This window comes from Agelaius tricolor, unplaced genomic scaffold (assembly GCF_023055355.1).
Source record: "Agelaius tricolor isolate 1412-34295 unplaced genomic scaffold, bAgeTri1.0.p SCAF_1, whole genome shotgun sequence".
NCBI classification, from domain to species: Eukaryota; Metazoa; Chordata; class Aves; order Passeriformes; family Icteridae; genus Agelaius; species Agelaius tricolor.
The window spans coordinates 39,249,864-39,269,916 of NW_027269261.1; the positions used below are offsets into that span (position 1 = coordinate 39,249,864).

A 20,053-nucleotide genomic window follows, 5' to 3' on the forward strand; every position below is an offset into this window, starting at 1 on the left:
TTGACTTTAAAATGGTTCCTGAGAATATAGAATCTTTGCCATGACCTCCTCTTAATCTATTAACCTACTGCTCCACATGGACATATTAGAACATTTAAGTCCTAGGCTGTCCAAATATTCTCAATATGTAACAAACCTGACACTTCATAATTCCTTCTGTAAAATGATGCAATGGTTATACATTTTGACAGCAATGTAAGGTCACACTGCACAAATGCATAAACTACTGCAGGTCTTGAGTTTACAATACAGCATGCCACCACCAATATTAGCACCATATGGCAGCTGGCAAGCTTCCACTGCCTGCCCTCTGTTGTGTCACACATTACTCCTGTATGATTATTATACAAAGAGAGAAAACAATAGTATAGTTTCATGCAAGTGGAGCTTTTATACTTACAATCTGTAGCCGTAAGTAGCCATAAAGCAGGAAAATTATGAACAAGAGTCTACACTATTCAGACATGCTAACCCCAGTCTGCAAAAGTATGTGTAGCCACATACCCTAAAGCAACAACAGCTAATCAAGCACACATGCACTTTATCATGTGGAAAAATGCCTTCTCAGAACTTGGAAATGAATACACATCTTTTCGCCTGTGACGCACAGTCAGGATTTAAATCAAATCCTCAAAGGTTAAAGCTAATACGTTAAGAGAACGCATCATCAAAATGAGCCACGGCAGAATAACTGCTTTCCCTCTAATCAAGCAGCAGTTCAACATGCATAGTAATTATATAATAGCTGTGTGCCCTTTATCCTCACCTCTGCCACATATGCTTGCAAATGTTTGGTAAGCAGGGCAAAGCACTGCCCGCACCCGTGTCACGGAAGGGACGGCAGCTGCGTAACGCCAGCCACTGTTACGTGGCACACGTCTGGAACTGACCATCTGGACACCCACAGCTGCCCAGATGAGTACAGCTTGTCCAGATGCACAGTTCAGCAATTCTTAGATCAATCACCAGCAAAGATTCACTCCGTCACGCTGCAAAATGGTTTTCCTTTCATTACAGTACAGTGAAAGAGTTTTTTATTAGGTTCTAGGCGTTTTAGATTGGATAACCATAATTACGTTCGGTTGAAAAGCCACAATAGTCTTTAGGAAACCATGTATTTAAACACCGACTAAGTCATCAGGAAACTCTGGTACAAGCACTACCCAATGTGGTTGCTAACACAGACTTGTGCATATTTGGCGTAAAACTTACTTTGAGAAAGCAACTCCTCAAAAAAAATCCAACACACTTGGTGGAAAAGGAGTATTTATTACATATATACACTATTATATGTAGTAAGTAGCATTTCTTCATTTGAAATTTAAACATTATTAATGCTCAACAACTTTTTTCCTTGATTCATTTTTCCCATTGCTGATTTCCTTCTCTTTAAGATTCAGTGTCTCTAAGTATTTTGGTATACTTACTGTAAAATTCTGAATTTCAATGACATTACATAAAATAATTCAATTAGACTAAAAACTAGTTTAGCACTATCATACCAGCATAATATTTCTAGTAGCTGTGTATATTTTAAAGCTATGAAAATGGACTAACAATTAAGAAGGGAAATTGTGTTATAAATATTCATAATAAAATTAATAAATATAAAATAAGGTTGTTTTTACAGGATTTATGTAAAAATATTTATATGGTTCTTAGTCTTTACAATATTTCAGTGCAATATAAGACAACCAATGACAGGTAAATTAAGAATAGTTTTGTGCCTTAGAACTAAACAAGGAGGCTATGAATATAAACACTGAAAAAAGGAGATACTGAAATACTGTAGAGTAAGATGAATTTTGAGTATTCATTCTAAACAATTCAGACACATGGAGAAACTAATATTCAAGTACACAATATAATATCTAAAGTAAAAAAAAAAAAAAAATGAAATTAAGATTATTTCCATGCTTTGATGCTCATAGTGCAGCTGTGCCACAGGCAATTTATGCTTTTTCAGGAGAGAAAAAGTCCCTTTGCTGCAACAAGAAGCCTTCATTAATGCAGCAGTTGTATCCAATTGCAAGGCACTCTAGAGATGTCACAGGGAGCCACACGATGGACAGATGGAGGGGAACTAGAAACTCAGGACATATATTCAATCAAAGACATGTAAGCAGGACAAGAAAGAAAAAACAAAAAAACCAACAAACCAAAGAGAAACATCTCAAACAATATGGCATTATTCAAGAAAAAGAAACCTCACCAAAACCACAAAAACACAAACAAACCACAAAACAGCAACAAAAACAGCCTCAAAAACCTAACAACAAACACACTTTATGAGATCAAAATGACATTATTAGGAAAGAAAAAATTAACTCAGCTGTCCAGGTAAGAAGGAATTCCTGGACCAGGAATAGAATCTTTTGGGGCAAACAGGGCTTCCTGTAAGGAACCTCAGTTCTTAAACAGTGTGAAATCACTAAGAATAAAGGATGAACATAGGCCAGGGTCATTGTACATAGAGAATAGGTGTTTTTAACTCCTGGGTCTATCTGGTTACATCAGTTAGTATTTTAGATAACCAGCTTGTTCAAACCACCTAAATTAAACTGTCAATGGCAGCATCAAAACTCACAGATAATGAATTCAAGTAATTCTGTGCAACATTTTACACAAAAGAATGTCCTTAGGCAGGGACTGGATTTCACCCAAGGTTCTTCAGTCATCTTTAAAACTGACAGCTCCTCTCTTCTCTATGAGCATACTACAGAATAAAGGCCAGCTGCTGAACCAAAAACAACCAAAATCTCCTCATAAACTTCCAGCCAACACAAATTTTCTTTCCTATAAAACTATAGTCCTGGCAACAAGAGTCATCAGGGAAGGAATTTTAAAATGAACTAAAAAAAAGCCTCCAAATTAAAAAAAAAAAATGTTTGTTTGAAGTCTTAATGGTCTGAATTAAGTTAACATTTGATTGAGATGCCAGTCCAAAATATTTCACACTAGGTATTTTCATACTTGACCAGATGTATAAAATGACAGGTCTTACATACCTAAGTTCTCAGGGCCATTGATACTTGCATTATAAAAACAATTTCCCAAAAGCAACACTTCTGTACTTCTCAAATAAAAATTGTAGTCAAAAAAGAATAAACAAAAATATTTTTCTGAAAGAGATCAGCTTTTTTCTGTCTTGGGTAGCATCATGAAAAATCCCATATGCACAGTTACCATCCTGATTTAAGAGACTTGCTCTACATAATTTTCCAGTTGCATTCATAACTTATCTTCTGGAAAGATAATCAATACTCAATTACTTGCATCTTTTCTAAAGAAATACTATATTTATTTTAAGAATTTTGGCACTATTACCTTATTTACCCACACACTAAGTATTTTTTTTTAAGTGAAGAATATTCTTCTATGTTTCCCATTTTTTTCTTCCTCACAAAGGAATGCATAACTAGAAAGGAACATACTGGTGACTAAACCCAGTCCCTTGAAGACAAAGACAGCCCTGTAGGAGACATTTGGTTTAAAAGTACTTAAAATATTAATTCCATGTGTCACTACACTTTATCGCAATGAGTATTTAGACATCTAGTGTAGAAACAAAGAAGGCCAGACCTGTATCACAATAATCACCTACTTCTTTAAATGTAAGAACTTAGTTTAGTTATAGTAACGTTATTGCACTTCTGAAGACCAGTGGGTACAAAGAAAGAAACAGCTGCAGGGGGAAAATAAGATAATATTAAAAAAAAATTCAACCTATTTAATTACATCAATAGTAAAATTTATTCAGGTCATTTTTAAGTGTAGTGAGATAGGTTGTGTACATTTTTGCCATCTATGTTCATGTGTGCTGCTACCTTTTCTAGACCTTGTCTTTCACTGGCTGCAGTATTTTGCATTGTTTATCTGCACTGATGGCTAGTTCCCATCTTGCATGGAAATTGGTTTGTTATTTTGGGACATAGATAACCGCAAGATAACTACATTCAAATAACACTGTAAACACACAGCAACTGGACATGTGAAGCAACAAAAAGATGGATCTGCAATTCATTAAAAAAAATAATTAAAAAACACAACCCCCCCCCCCCAACCTTACAAAAGGCTAATCAGACTGCTTGTTTCAAAGTGGAAATGCTGAGCCAAAGGATGTGAAATCCTTGGACTGAAGAAAGTGGTAAGCAAACTTACAGCACAGAGATGGCTTTCAGAGGAGCAATGAGCTTGGAGAGGAAACTCAAAAAAAAAAAAATCAGAAGAGGTAACTGGGCTTGGCTGACATAACCAGTTTCTTTAAACTTGGACGCTGGAAAGCAAGCAACTATAAAGTGCAGTCTTAGCTGAGGTGATTAATTTTAATGGTTGTACATAGCCTCAGAGAAAACTGCTCCTACACGCATTTGTCTGACGTCTATTCTTCTTGTTTTGACTGGAGAGGACACGGGTTAGAACTTGCATGGTAAATAAAGTTTAGCATTGCAGCACCATACGCAGGTATTTATGAATTTTTTCTTCACTCATCAAACAGCTTCATGACAAAATGAAAGAAGGGAAAATACAAGATGACATTTGGCAGCACAGGCCCTATTATGATGCAAACCAGCTTTCTTACTCTGCACAGAAAGAACTCAGTAGTTTTGAAGGTACACATTTCCCAGCCTTTTTATCTAGCTGATTTCCAAGCCTCAGAGAGATGGTGAACACCTTTCCTAAAAGAAGCTTCTTGCCCCACAGCCCCCCCTCACTGACATCCATCCTAACCTTCCCATAAGCTCCTTCCCTGTTTCCAAATGGCAACACTGAAATAAATTGCTCCACCATAGAAAAAATACAGCATAAAAAGCCAAGGCCTCACTTATGAGAAAAGAACATTATGATTACATAGAAGTAACCATATAATCTGTTATTAACTGTAAGGCTCATAAAACCTCATGAATATCTCAATTATATCACCTCTCCAGATTATATAATAAAACAGCATAATGAGCTTCAGTTTAATTTGACAAGGCTGAATACTGCTCCTCTTTTTAAAAAGCTTTTTATAAAATGACATTCCCTCCTAATACTTGACTTGCAAGCACTCTAAAGACACCATGTACAACATTAAAAATAAACTTCTTCATTTTCCTACCACTGTTGCTTATCACTACCACAGTATTCACAAGGTTTTCTTTTTAAAGACATCTTATACAAGCATCTTCTCGTGACAATAGGTGCAATGCCATTTGCAACACTTCTAAAGGCTAAATATATATTTCTATATATTTTTATATTTGTTCTAGTTCCCCTAACTTTTTTATTAATCTGCTCTCAGTTCTGGGACAATGTGAAAATATTTAAATCCTATCTTTAATAAGATACTACAAGGAATGAGCTTGCTTTGCCAATGGGTCATGGAGAGCCCAAACCTTTATTATCAGTCACACAGTGAAGATACATGCAATTACTGCAACTATTTACTGAAAACACACTTGCTAATTCTGTGACTGGCAGTGACATACTGTGCTGGGTGGTGGCTGGTGCCAAGGCAGCTGCCAAAAAGCTGCAAGTCCAAAAAGGGGAAAGGAGAGGATTAAACTATCATTCCTGTTTCCAAGCATAAAGTAATCTAAATGAGCAAGTCACTTGCTAGGTAATAATTTTCTCGTGTTTATATGGTAAAATTCTGTAAAGTGAATTGCTGTTGGCATTGCCAGAGTTTACAGAGCAAAGGTACTTGCCAAAAGGCAACTTCACTGCAAGTATTGTTCAAGTAAACATGGAATGGAAAGTTATTAAGCAAAATGAACAGCTAATTTTGCTGTGATCATATCAGGAACATGGAGTATTTTCACTTAAACTTCAGAACCTGAGGTACAAAAGAGCACACAGCGATCACGGGGAACTTAGCAGCACGTAGAACAGAATCCTGGCTATAGTTCGTGAAGGAATGGGGTTATTTTTGCCAACTGAAAAGAATAACATGTCTCCAAAGCACACTGTTTTCACTAATGTTGTCAGAGAACTACATCTTTAGTCTAGATGTGCATGAATACATGCACACTTAGTGCTCAAACTCACACTCCTCTCTTTTCGTTTCTTCTGCAGATTAAACAGGAAAATAGCAAAGTATTCAGTTTAAGTTTTCTTCATCCAAATAGTTCAATAGTTGGTTTTCCTTTTGAAATCCCTCTGCCCAGAAAACCACTTGTGCAACTAGGATGGATGGGATCAGCCAACACACATCTGCACAATAAGCGAGCAGAAGAAACTCAGCATTCCCAAGGATGTTCCCAATACTACATCATGCAAAAACGAGATTCTGTCCCTAGTTACATATATTTCATAAACACTGGAAACTAACATATATTTCATAAACACTGGAATCAGAAAAAAGTTCACAGGTTCATTGGTCACAGATGCTCATGAAGTATTTTGTAACCAGAGCTGCTCTTATGCGAAAAGCTGTCTACAGGAATCAGGAAATCTTTCCCCTCCACCACCATTCAGATGCTACATCAGGCCAAACAAGGAAATCTTTCCAAATAATTTCTGAACACCAAAGTATTGACAAAATTGCCATTAGTGGACCAGAATAAAAAATAATCAATTTTGATTATTTTTTCTTTTTTTTCTATTCTACAATTGTCAAAATTTAAATTATGTGGAAGTCTTCTCCTGCTTTCTCCTCTCCTCTTCTTTCAAAAACTTGAAATGAAGTGCCAATAGCCAAGTTGGCAGCTTTATTTTAATTTTTTACTGAGAAGCTAAAAATAATATATTCAAAATGCAGTTCCTATTAAACAGGATTTCAAAACTTACATTTCAAAATTTCTTAAATTTTCTAAGTGTAAAGCTGCAACATGAAACCCTTGAAAATACTGAAATTACCTTCCAACAATTTAAGATTTTTTTTAGTATATTCCTACCTAATTTTCTAGCTAACATGGTATTGCTAAAGCAATCGGTGATTTAATTCGGCAATAAATTTCCTTTCACTAACCTTAATTTTTCCTTCCCTATGATACAAGCTGTTTCTTGCAGATGCTTTCAGGAATTAAAAATGTGACACTTAGTGACTTCAAAATTCATAATTTTTCAGTCAGTGTGAACGTGTCTTTTTGTCTGAAAAACATTACTCACATACAGAGCTTTCCTAATTTAAATTCTAATCTATGTCCATATTTAATTAAGGTGGTATCAGTTTGAGCTACTGCTGAAGAAAGAGGATGTATTACAATGGTCTACGTTATTATATATGTCATTATTCAAAAACACAGCAAACAAATCAGCCTGTTTATTTGTAGCATGGTGTACTCCTGAGTACCTTCAAGTACTTTACTTTTAAAAAAGCTAAACCAAATAGGAATGCACAACAGTATACATACCAAGTGCACAATGATTGATGGCTAAAAAAAACAAGGGAGAGAATGTTCACTTAAGAACATCTGAAGTATCATCTGCACCCTACTGATTCCAGGGCTTCAAGTGACAGCCCATCCATCTTTAGGAAATCCTAAGCCACAAGATATGAACTTGAGGGGTGAGATGGCTGACACCAGTCCGAGAGACACAGGGAGTGACTGGCAAGGCAGACTTGGGGGTTCAGAACTTGTTTTCTTTGCCTTAAATAGCTCAGATGTGGTAACTAAGATATATTCTGTAATTCCGTTTTACAGAGGTTTAGGTAAATGTTAATCTACTAAATTAATGACAATTAAAAGGAACTTTCCCACATACATAATTAGAACTTCTGAGATTTTTAGGGAGATGTTTAGTTATTTTGAGATCAAAACAATATATATTGATACACTAATAACAATAATTCCACATTACAACAAAAGGTATTTACTGTCATAACAGTAGCATACTAAGAGTTGAACAAAAACCATGTTGGAAAACTAATGAACTACTAAAGCACACTAATTTTCACCTAAACTCTCAACAGCCTTATAAGTCCATGGAACATCATGTATATGGAAAATGTCTGCTTGAATGAACTCATTTTTAGACAACACTAAATCTCTTTCTTGTAGACACATATGAGGTGAACTCCTGTTACCCCTTATCCCAGCCCTCTGCTCACAGGGTTACAAAACTGAAACTTCCACTACCAGCCTTAGTTCTCCACTCCTTCCACAGCATTTTCCAAAGGCCTTCTACTGAGTGCAAGAGCATTCAGCCAGTTTTTGCAGTCTTTCAACCTGCCCTGTTTTTAATAGATGTCTGACACTACTGTGCTCCTCCTGGGAGCATGAAATAGTTTATGCAAGACATTCGAGAAGGAGACCAAAACAGGACTATGATTCCATCTTGGAAAGTCATAAGGGTTCTCCCACATTATGGGGTCCCTCAGGATGCCTGGACCCATCTGGGAGCAACAGATTGTCCTGAACTGGAATTTTCTCATTCACAGCAAAGGCACTCACTCCTAACAGATCCCTGTAATTAGTCCTCAGTCACAGACAGATATTCTGCAGGACACAGTGTCAATCAGATGTAAGGCTAGGGTTGGGAGTCTATTACTGAATGTGGTTTTTTAGGATTTTACATTACATTTCATGCAGACCACTGCAAAATATTTTAAATAAAAAAATTTAACTCATTGTATCATGCCACATCTCAAAAGGGAGTTATTAAATAGGGCATTTTCCTTCCCTTCCTATGCTTGCCCCTTATTGAGGCAGTTACACTGATTAAATAGTATGATGTTATGCTCAAAGTCCCATGAATTCCCTGGTTTCCATGAAGTACCTTTTTAAAACTGGATCACGAAAATAGCACTGGGAGAACTCTAAATGCAAAATACCCTTCAATTTATTTACAGCCAATCAAGTGTTCTTAATTTATTTTCCTTATTAACTGTTCTCTAGACAGTCTGTACAGCATTTTTTCCTCTGGAGATACACTATAACCAGGGAATAGAGATAAATCTTGATCAGAGTTTATGGAAAAATCATCTCAAGTGAACAGTGGGCCACGTGTTTTTAGAGGGGATAGAGAGCAGCACTTACCCTGCTGACTTCTTTAGGAGCCGTTTCATCTGAAAGGAAACAAACCAAACAATTAGGCACTCTGGGAAGTTTCCAGACTGAATGAAAAACAAGATAAAAAACTTTCCTAATACAGTTTAATCAAGTGATTGAAATACCCTGAGATTGGCTTTCATTTACAACCTTTTAAAAGCTTCTAAAGCTAAAAATCAACTGAAATTAGGATAAAGTATTTAGGGATTCTATCTTGACTTAAGAATACAAAATTTCATACATTTCAGAATTCAGAGGGAAAACACTAAAAACACTAAACACTACATTTATATTCCAATTCAGTTAGGGTATTGTTAGTACTGCATATTCTGAGAATTAAAGGCCTTTACTAACAAATATATGTCACCAACATCCTACAAGGAAGCTAGTGAGCAGACTTAAACCTAATATCAAAGTTCTAGTTCTAATATCAAAGATGCTAGTCATGTTGACTTCTTTGGACATGGAAAAAAAAACCTTGTAGCCATAACTAAAGAAGAATATCACTGATGAGGTCTGGCATAACATGCTAAAAGAAAATAGATTACAAGGTTATATATACACATATATATGGACACAAACACAGATGTTTTGTCCTTTCAAATGCAAACAGACTTTCATGCATTTTTAGTAAGTTTAATACATATAAACAAACACAGGTACAATATCAGAGCTAAAACATTGAGTAGTATTTCTGAAAATCCAGGGAGCACAGCTACACAGCAAGAACACATCTGCCACAGGAGGAGTTTCCAACTTTTATTTTAACCACACCAAAAGTAGCTTAAAAACACCTTTATAAACCTCCAGTTGGTTAGTTGTTTCTGAAAACATGAAGACAACTATTTTTAACCTTTTATTTGCTCCAAGGAGTCCAATTACTATACTTCGGAAATTAAAATTCAGTCAGGAAATAGATTTAATCTCACAGAAAATACCATATGCTTATATTTGTCCAAGACACTTCATATCTTGCCACTTAAGATGAACTTTTAAACACCAAAGGTAGAAACCCTCAGATTTTCTAGCAGACACATTTAATACACAATTTCTGATGAAAGAATTCTCTACAGCAATACAGATTTCCCCTCAAAATTGAGTGGTGCCAAGGAAAATAATATATTTCACAACTGTGAGCGAATGAATATTAGTGTCCTCTTAATCCTAGTCAAATCATATGCCACTAATTTACACATGCAGAACACAGACTTAATTTGCCTATTGAAGGCAGTTCTGTTGCTTGCAGTGCAACGTGCAACACATGCTCTGCCACATTCAGTGATGTTATCTTCCTGAACCAGACAAATCTGCATACCAGTTACAAGAACAGCCAGAGCTACACTCAAAATCCCTCTCTCCTATTACCTGATTTCTGACACTGAGCAACAGGAAATGTGAGCAACAGAAAACAGAGTGATGACATGACACTTTCCTTGGGAGTGTACTCTCAGTTTTCAGTAACCCACCGATCAAACATTTCTTCAATCACTGATGACACTTTTCTGTTTAAAGGATGGGGTTTTCTGCCTCACACTTTTGTGGGGTAGGAGGGGTGTTAGATTTTGTTTGGCTGGTTATTAAACTTCATCACCAGTTTTTAGCATTCTCAAAACGCTATGAGCTCCACAGTTCAAATACATAATACCAGAAAAACGATTTTATTTTCCATCTGCACACTGTGTATTTCATCTGATTCCCTCTATTCACCTTATTCATGGAGCCTGTGATTCTACACATCTCTGAAGCACATTTAAAAAAAATAAAATCCCATTGCATACACAGATTTCTATGCATGCATTTTTAAAAACAAAACAAATGCCAATAAGTTTTTGGCAATTGCAAGATGCTAAACCAGAGCAGTCACAAAGAAAATTTTAACGCAAAGAAAGTTTTCAACATCTCAGACATGAAATTTTGAGGTATTTACCATGAAAGCAATGATTTTAATTAGTTAGTTTTACCACAGGAACTCTTCTGCAAAAATAATATTGACTTTCTCCCTGGTCTTAAACTGTTCTTTTTTTCTGTGTAGTTAAATACTGCTGCTGGTACACTAATGTTGTTGATGACAGCAAACAAATGCTTAGGATTAATTCTGTTTGAGATCCCAGAGAGCTCTACAGTCACAGTTTCCTAAGGAATGTTTTCCCACACAGCAGATGTCCAATTGACCTAATAATTTTTCTTTTCAAAATTTGCTTTAGGCTTCAGATAATAAGACACAAGTTGCTTGCAATGCAATTAGACCAGCAGAGACATATTCGCTCATTTTTTTTTACCTTGAAAAGTGTCATGCACCCATAGATCAATAGAAATTCCATATCAATTTGTGTAAGTTGGTTAAAGACTGATCTCACCACCCTGAAATAAAGGTTTACTTAATCTCTGCAGTAGAATGGCATCAGTCAGATGAAATTGGTCAGTCTATTTTAATTGCAATTTGCATCCTTATTTTAGACATCTTGAATCTGTCAGCTTCTGTCTCCACTGCATTTGTAGGATCTTTCAAAGATACCTCAGCTGAGAGTGGGTTTCCTAAAGCAGTAACTATCACACATATGCAACAGAAATTTCAAGCCATCACTCAAAAACATTCTTTCTTCTTAATGCAAAATCTCATTAAGGGCACCTGAACGCTGCTCCTGATTTTCAACAGTCTGGATTTACCTCACAATTCAGAAGCACTTGTGTTACTTCACAGAAAACTAATTTAGTTTGTTTAAACATAGGCCTAGACATTGTAAGGGAATTTTCATTAGATTGATCTCTGGTGGCACACTGTGTTTCTTTCTCTGAAGCAGGACAAAACATGAATTCTAGCTCTTTTACATGAACAAGAAGATCTACACTGTTATTTTTAAGCTCATGAAAAATGATGCTCCATTCTTCCTCTTCTTAAGTAACATGCAACAGACAATAAATAAGGCCTGAACCAAGACTTCACTGCAGATGGTAAACAGAGAAACATATTGTCTGCCAGGTGTCCTAAAATTTTAATTCACTCCTTCGCACATAAGCAAACAGGGCACTACACACAATAGGATTCAGGAGATTGTGCACTTGACTTCATTAGACATACCTAAATCTGGTAATTTGGAAGCTTATTATTTTCTATGGTCTTAGCCCACACTAAACTGATGAAATGGTTGGAGCAATTTTGCAGGATGGCTTATTCTGGCCAGAAAACTTCCAAAAGGCATCTTCTGAAAGTATCACCAGTCCTTGCGAGAACAGAAAAGCATGAGGAAGATCCTGGGTTTTTTTCTGTTACCAAAATTGCCTAGTACTTAAGCAATTAAGAACTAAGTACTTGATTACTTAGTACAAGATATACCAATGGATGGTAGCTCCACACCTATACATGCGTGATGGTAAAAATCCTCAACTGTAAAACGTATGTGGCAACTTCAACTAATCCAAGGAGGGCCTTTCCACATCTGCTAAAAGCTCCATAAAATTCAACAGAAGTCTCTGAAGTTTAATATACCTCAGCAAAAATCATGTTGGAACCTGGGCTCTGACCATCAGGAAGAAAGTTAATAGTTTCCAGCAGTAAATATGCTTTACCAAGAAAGTGTATGATTGTGTTTTACGGTAATTAGCCGATGACTTGATATCCTATTCAACAGGGCTGTTGAATGACAAGAGTGTTAAACTGGTTAGCTCATCTATATTATCAGTCAGCAAGGTGCAATCACCATTGTTTATTACCAATGCAGCCACAAGACAATGGGCTGAAGAGTATGTAAAGCAGTTTATCATTTTTTCATACTTACCCATTTACAGCTACACCTTTATGCTCATAATTACTGCTTTTCTTCTCTGACACATAATTCTGCCTGGCTTTCAGTCCACTAGCTGCACTGCAGCTTTCTTTAAAACTGATTACATGTCATGTTAGCATGTTTGGTGAAAGAAGACTCTCATCCAATAGCAACCCAATTTCAATGTATCCAAGAAAGAACATTATCACTACTAATCTGTCCTCTCACTTTTGAATAGAGATGTCTCTTCACTCTTGAATATTTTTCAAATACCAAATTCAAACTTCAAAATCAAAGTTTTATTGCATTCAGCAGGTGTTTTCAAAGAGAAGGAAAATATTACATTGCTGTTGGCTCAAATACTACTCAGACATATACCTTCAGCAATTGCATTAAAATCAATAGAACTGCTACAGCATGGATTGGAAAACAGAAATGCTTTCTTGTATTAAATGTCATGGCATTTCTATAATATATAGTGATTCAGAGCTGAAAGAGATGATTAAAAGAGAACACTGCTTGAAGCAGGTCCTATGAAGCTCCAGCAACCTGAGAAAGCCCCACTGGACCCTGTCCACTGCAAGACATTTGGATATTTTAAAAACATGCACACCTTCTGGACCCTGCTGGGCCTCTGGAGTTTAGTTTGTTTATTCCTAGACCATGAACACCTGTTCCCAACTGATAAGATGCCTGGGGAACTTTAAGGAAAGGCACTTCCTCCTGCTTTCCCAACATCTATATGCAGCCCACTCTGAGCCCAACAAGGCAAGGGATGGGATCACACAGCTTAGTGCCCCAAGGTTCCCATCCCTGGCATGGAGCGAGGCTTCCAAGATTGTTGGTCCAAAGAGACCAAGAAATTTCAGCAGATTGTCAGCTTCTGGAGCAGGAAATACTGCATATGGCTCAGTGACAGCAAGAGAACACAATAATCTTACACATGTTTGGAAGAATGTAATATTTCACTTACCCTGGGGAGACAGAGAATCAGATACCAACACTTTTAGTAAACTTTTTGCTTGTAAATATTTCTATTTTGTTCTTATCACTACCTTTTTGATCACTGTATTCTTGTCTCCTTCCATTTAGGAACATAAAAGATGGGTTTTTTTGGGAAAAACATGTCCATGTAATAAAACTGTAAGCTATTGAACTCTCAAGAAGTTGTTTAAAATTTTCAGATTTCACTGTTTATCGCTATAGAGAATCAAAAGTAGAACAAGAAGCTTTGCGGGCTGCCTGATTTTCATCTTTCTGCACCTCTGACTACATTGAAAACAACTGTCACGTTACTGAACTTTGCAGTAAAATCCTTAGAATTTGCAGATGTATCAAGACAGAGTAGTTTTCTTCTCTTTAGAACAGCTGACAAAAGAAACAAAAGAAATGCCCCAGAGGAAAAGTTTGCTAACGTCAACAAGGGTAAGAGACCATTAGAGCTTGAGAGGATAGGTTACCACGTGAGAGAGTGCAGTGATCCAGTGTGAAACATTTATGTCAGGGGAATCATTTCAATCCCTCTGAAGAAACCATACTGTAACTACAACACTGGTACATTTGGATAAGTGATGTATTTTATTTACTTTACTCCGGAGATTGAAAACCAAGAAACTGAAAAAATATTTAAATTAATCAAGAAAAAAAAACTGAAAATGAAAAAGACAGATTAAAATTTACAAATTAAGCCTTTTTGCTTTTAGGACATTTCAGTTGATTTGTTAGTAATCATAATCAAGCTCTCAGTGACTGAGTTGAATATTACAGAATAATGATGTGCAGATAATTCACGACTTTAGAGTCTTTGAAAAATGACATGTTACACTAACACGATGAACAGATTGAAACCAAGAGAAGATTGAACTATTTACTACTTATCAGTACCACCACTGTGAGTAAAACATTTCGCTTGCAATGAGAAGACTGCTAAAAAATATATAAAATTATATCTTCAGTGTGTGGAAAGGAACAGAATATATAACTACAAAATTATAGACAGTTCTCCATGAAAAATAATGATTGCACCTTATGAATTCCTGAAGTAGTCAGTTTTATTCTAAAAAGATTTTATAATGACAGATAATTATAGTTCACAGGAATGATACAAGAAAAAAAAGAATTTTAAAAATTATCTTTCCGGCTGCTCTACAACAACAACAAAAAATCCAAGGTGTTGTGGATTTCAGTATTCTTCTACTGACATTTGAACAAAGGAAAAATTTACCTCTCTCTAATAGCAGGTGCAGTATTAAACATGGTAGGCCAGATTTAGAAAAGTTTCCAGGCAGGGATACATGCACTATGATTAAAAAAAAAAATCTCCAAAGCAGTCTGGTACCCAATTGCTTGAAATGAAAGGAAGTTAAATACCCCAATGATGACTAGGTGTGTTGATTTACTCTGCTGATTCTCACTGCTCACATGAGAATGATCATTCACTAAGTTGTAGAGACTCAGCCACTTGTGAAATCCTAACATAATATTAACACTATGTGAAGTAATTGAGGAAAGCTATTGAACAGTGAGCTTACTAAAAGACAAGATAAAAATGTGACAAATACCAGTTGTCCCTGGCTGAAAACAAGAATGTTCCCAATGAAGCTCTGTTTATATAGCTCTGACTGGTCTCATGTAACTCCCAGGACATACTGGAACAGCCAACATCGGACACTCCAACACCAGAACACATCACAAAGTCCCAGCACCTAGCGGTCCACATGCATCAGGAGATATAGTCATTAAATGCCTTGGCACATCAGCATCCAGATTATCCTTTGACTCAGACTGGTTCTCCAAGAGGAGGTTCCGCAAAAATTTACAGGTAGAACTCAGTCCTCAGTGGATTGATGATTTCTGCATATGCCCACCAGCACATCCACATGCTCCACTATGCCAACAAATGTACTGCATACCAACTTTCAGTACAGAAACTTCGACACAGGCTTCAAACTGAGGGCTGGCTGTACTATCAGGCACTGATGATAATCCCATCATAAGAATCTAGCTCCTTGAATCATTAAACCATAAGAAAGGGAGGTAAATCACAGTATCTCTGCAATTAGGAACATGAGAGACACTTGGTGACAGAAATCATCCCTTCCTTAGGGGTTGCAAGGCAAATGTGACTCACACACAGACAGAGATTAAACTGGAAATTTCAGAAGGAATCAGAAGGGAAAAAAAAAAGGAAAAAAAAAGAGCAGTATCCAAAGGAAAAATGCAAATTCAGATCTACAAGCTTAGAGGCTTAGAGTAAATGAAGAACTGGATGTGTTCATGCAAGACAAAACTACTTTCATGTGCATTTTTTATTTAACTAACAAAATCCAATGCAGATGGTAAATTAATTGAAATACTTAATAAGAAATCAGGAAATACATACAGAAATCAGCTGGAAAGCTAATAAACTATATCTAACACAGCAGTAAGAGAAAGTGGAAGTACCACTTCCATCAGTGGAATAAAGGAAACCAGAGCAAGCCGCACCTCTTCAGCACGGCTGTAGTTGCCGCCTGCTGGGATAAGGAGCTGTGTCTATCTCCCAAATTGTCAATCTAAGAGAACTACTAATGATCACACACTGAGAGCCAGCAACCAAGCGAGAAATCTATTCCTGCAAGTATGAAAAGGGTAATTCATAATCTAAGTCCCTTCTCACCATGCCTTCAAAATAGTTTTGAAACAGTCATGATTGAGGAATCGCAAAATTTGTCAGTTACAGCATCGTTCTTCCCAAATTCCTTCATCAGGCCTGCCACAGAGTTCTGTCAACACCAACATGAGTTCCTTACGTAAGCAAGCATCACACAACTACTTGGATGAGGAATTTGGAAAAACAACCCCGTGATACAACTGCTTCTTTGACACTTCTTTATATACTACATCTACCTAGTTGAGAAACACCAGAGTTGTGTTAATTAACACATTTGAGTCTGACATCTACTCAGGCATACATACAAGGCCACCCAATTTTCACATGCAGCACTGACTCCCCCAGAAGCCACCAGGGGACCTGACCATTTCTAGACATCAGGCCACTTGTTTTGACAACTAACTGCAGGAGTGACATTAAGTCACCAAACATTACACCAAAGAGAACAGCCTAATAACTACATAATACACTGGTGGTTCAAAACACAAACATTAACATAATTAAATAAAACAAAACTGAAAGCACAAAGAAGAACAAAAGACTTTTAAAATAGTTTCAAAAGGAGGATGTGCAAGGAGAGAGAGACAAAGATGCCAGGATGAGCAAGCAGCTTGGACAAAGACGTCAGATGCTACCAATGGTGATGACCTCTCTAGGATTATTTTACCTTCTGCCATGGTGGAAAACGAGATCCAGTAAAAAAAAAAATACTGTTTACAGAGATCAAAAAACCTCAAACTGCATCTAAAGAAAACCTGACACATAAGTCACAAGGTAAGATTTGCACAAAAATAATCCTTTTGCTTCCAATATTGTTCACTGCTACTGTCAATTTAAAAAGAATGCTGGAAACTTAAATCATAAGCTTTAAAAATACAGCTGTCAAGAAGAAAAAAAAAAGGTAGTCACTTCAGTGTGCTTTGCCATTCTCCATCAAGTGAACAGATGGCATTATTAAAATTCTAGTAGAGTGAAGTATTTATAAGTTCATTAGACACCACTAACTACACAAAAAAAGACAGCAATATTGCAAATAAAGCTGCTGGATTCAAAATAGCATAAAAGTACCAATAAGGGTTATAAAATCACATTAATGAGTTAGTATACAAAACAAATATGCCAAATAAAACAAAAGCACAAAAGAAATGCAGAAAAAAGCTCTATAAAACAATAATTTATTTTCCAGGGTCACTTCCAAGTTACTCCATGCATTCTGAGCCTGAATTCTATAAAAGGGACTTCAAGTTTGACAGTCTCTACGACAGCTGAAAGGGAAAAAGCCTGTAACATTGGCTTTTCTTTAAATGTATATATAAAATTTATACTATGATGTACAGTAAGTAAGAATAAAATGGCTCCAGAAATACTGCACACAGAAATGTTATTCTCTGAGGTGATATTCTTAGGAAATAAACAAAAGGCCAGCCAAATTAATCTAGCACATAGGTCAGTGGTTTTAAATGCTGTGCCACACCGGCTTATTTGATACCTGAGGTGCTTTATCTGCACTTCTCTTCACTATTTTGAATTATTAGCCTACACTGAACTCACTTTGGAATCACTCATTTGTAACTGATTGCCTTACTTTCTATTGTCTTTCTTCCAGACACAGCAATGTCTTGACTTGGTAAAGTGGTGTCTGTTAGGATTCTAATTAACTTGAATAAGATGCAAATTCCTGTCACCTTCAAAATGTGCCAAAATGGATTTACTATAAAAAGAGATAGCTAACAAACTGAAAATTCAACTTTCACTCCAAATTAATATATATCAGTTCCCATATGTGCAGATTTATTCAAATGCACACCACTTCTCTCTGCAACTTTTATTAGTACAATCTGTGTTCATGTTTAACTCCTTTAAGCACCCTGTCCTCTCTGCACTTATTTTACACAGTCTAGCACGTCATTCTTGGAAAGTCCTTGCTTTGATACCTACATGGAAAATGACTCAAAGAGGGACATGTACAATTTCAAAGCACGAACCTTTCTCCAGAGTTTAAAGAATTGCATGGCACTTTTTCTTTTGAGGGATCCATTACCACAAGACAACATAGATCTGTTGAAGTGAGTCCAGAGGAGGACCACCAAGTTGAGTGGAGGGATGGAGCACCTCTCATATAAGCAAAGGTTAAGAGAATAGGCAATTTTTTCAACCTGGAAAAAAGATTTTGGGGTTACATAATTGCAGCCTTCCAGTACCTGAAGGAAGGCAACAAGAAAAGACGGAAGAAAACTATTTACAAGAGCCTGTGGTGACAAGACAAGGGGGAATGGATTTGAAATGAGAGTTGGTTTAGATTTGACATTATAAATTCTTTACTGAGAGGGTGAGGAGGCACTGGAACAAGCTACCTAGATAAGTTGATGGTGTGCCATCCCTCAAAGTGTTCAAGGCCAGGCTGGATGGGGCTCTGAGCAACCTGGTCTAGTGAAGCCCACAGCAGGGGGCTTGGAGCTTGGAGCTAGATGATCTTGGAGGTTCCTTCTAAACCAAACCATTCTATGATTCTATTACCTAAACCAGCAGTTGGATCTGATTAAGTAATAGACAATCCAGTGTTTTGTTAATGTTTGTCTATTACTTAATCACATCCAACTGATGCCATCTCAGATCAGAATACCTGAAACTCTTTTCCAGAAGAGATTAAACTACCTAGAAAGGATTGTGGAGGTGCAGGTCCACACCAGCAGAAACCACTTTGAGCCTGAGCTGCCACCTCTGTGCTCTCCCCACTGCCTTGGGGCAGTTTACAGCTGTAGCTGAGCCATAGATATAATCTAAAGTTACATAAGCAAAACGACCAGTGCATGGGAAAGGCTGGATATACACATCCAGGGATGGAAGCTGAGGGCAGACAGTGCAGGCTTAAATCAACTACAGAGTTATTTCCTGGGAACAAGATGGTTCTGGCCTGAGTGAGCACGACTTGAGCTGACAGGATTCATTGGCATTCAGTTTCCTAATGACTGGGCCATTCAAGACCAACTAAAGGAGCCTGAGATTCCTAAGACTTTCAAGGAGGCATTGAAAGTTGTCTTTGCTAAGATGATTGCTACTTATTTCTTTTAACATGACAAGTTCATTCATACATAATAGGTTAATATTTAATAAAACAAAATGCAATTATGGCTTCCTTCAGGCTGGAAACACAGACACATCCTCTTTAGAAAAATGCAGTAGTTGCAGTGATGTCCAGATTTAATGGGATCTTCCAGTCAAAGAACATGATGATCACATCAACATTCATTTCTATTTATTAGTTTCCTTTAGCACAGGACTGGAATAAGTAAGAAGCTTTAATATGTTTTAGGCACCTGTAGAGCACGCAGAGAAAGGTTTATGTAAGAATTCACACTATTCTCTTCAAATCTTGAAATACTTCTTAAAAATCAAGACAAGAACTGCTAAGCCATACCTCAGAGTATACTCTTTCTTTTGGTCCATCCTGCATCTAAATGATTTAGGATTGATTATTTAGATGATAGTATTTTAGGAACAGGTAAAGAGGAAGGGCATTAAGATTGAAAATTATCTTCAGCCTCCTAGTTTTGAATTATTTAGCCAAATCTCAAATAGAAAACAAGCATGGAGAGAAACGTGCTTTGACAGCACAACAGATTCCCTAACCTTGTTCTAAAAGATGCCTGTGATTCCAGTAA

General features: G+C 36.7%; 1 protein-coding gene across 7 annotated transcripts in view; it reads right to left on the bottom strand.

Annotated features, from left to right (window-relative positions):
- Positions 1-20,053, bottom strand: part of PDE10A (phosphodiesterase 10A) — a 343,399-nt gene that overhangs the window by 57,733 nt on the left and 265,613 nt on the right. For all 7 annotated transcript variants that reach the window (XM_071430677.1, XM_071430669.1, XM_071430706.1 and 4 more), the window contains one exon: positions 8,964-8,992. In XM_071430677.1, the coding sequence (XP_071286778.1) occupies positions 8,964-8,992 (29 nt within the window). The remainder of the gene's footprint in view (positions 1-8,963; positions 8,993-20,053) is intronic.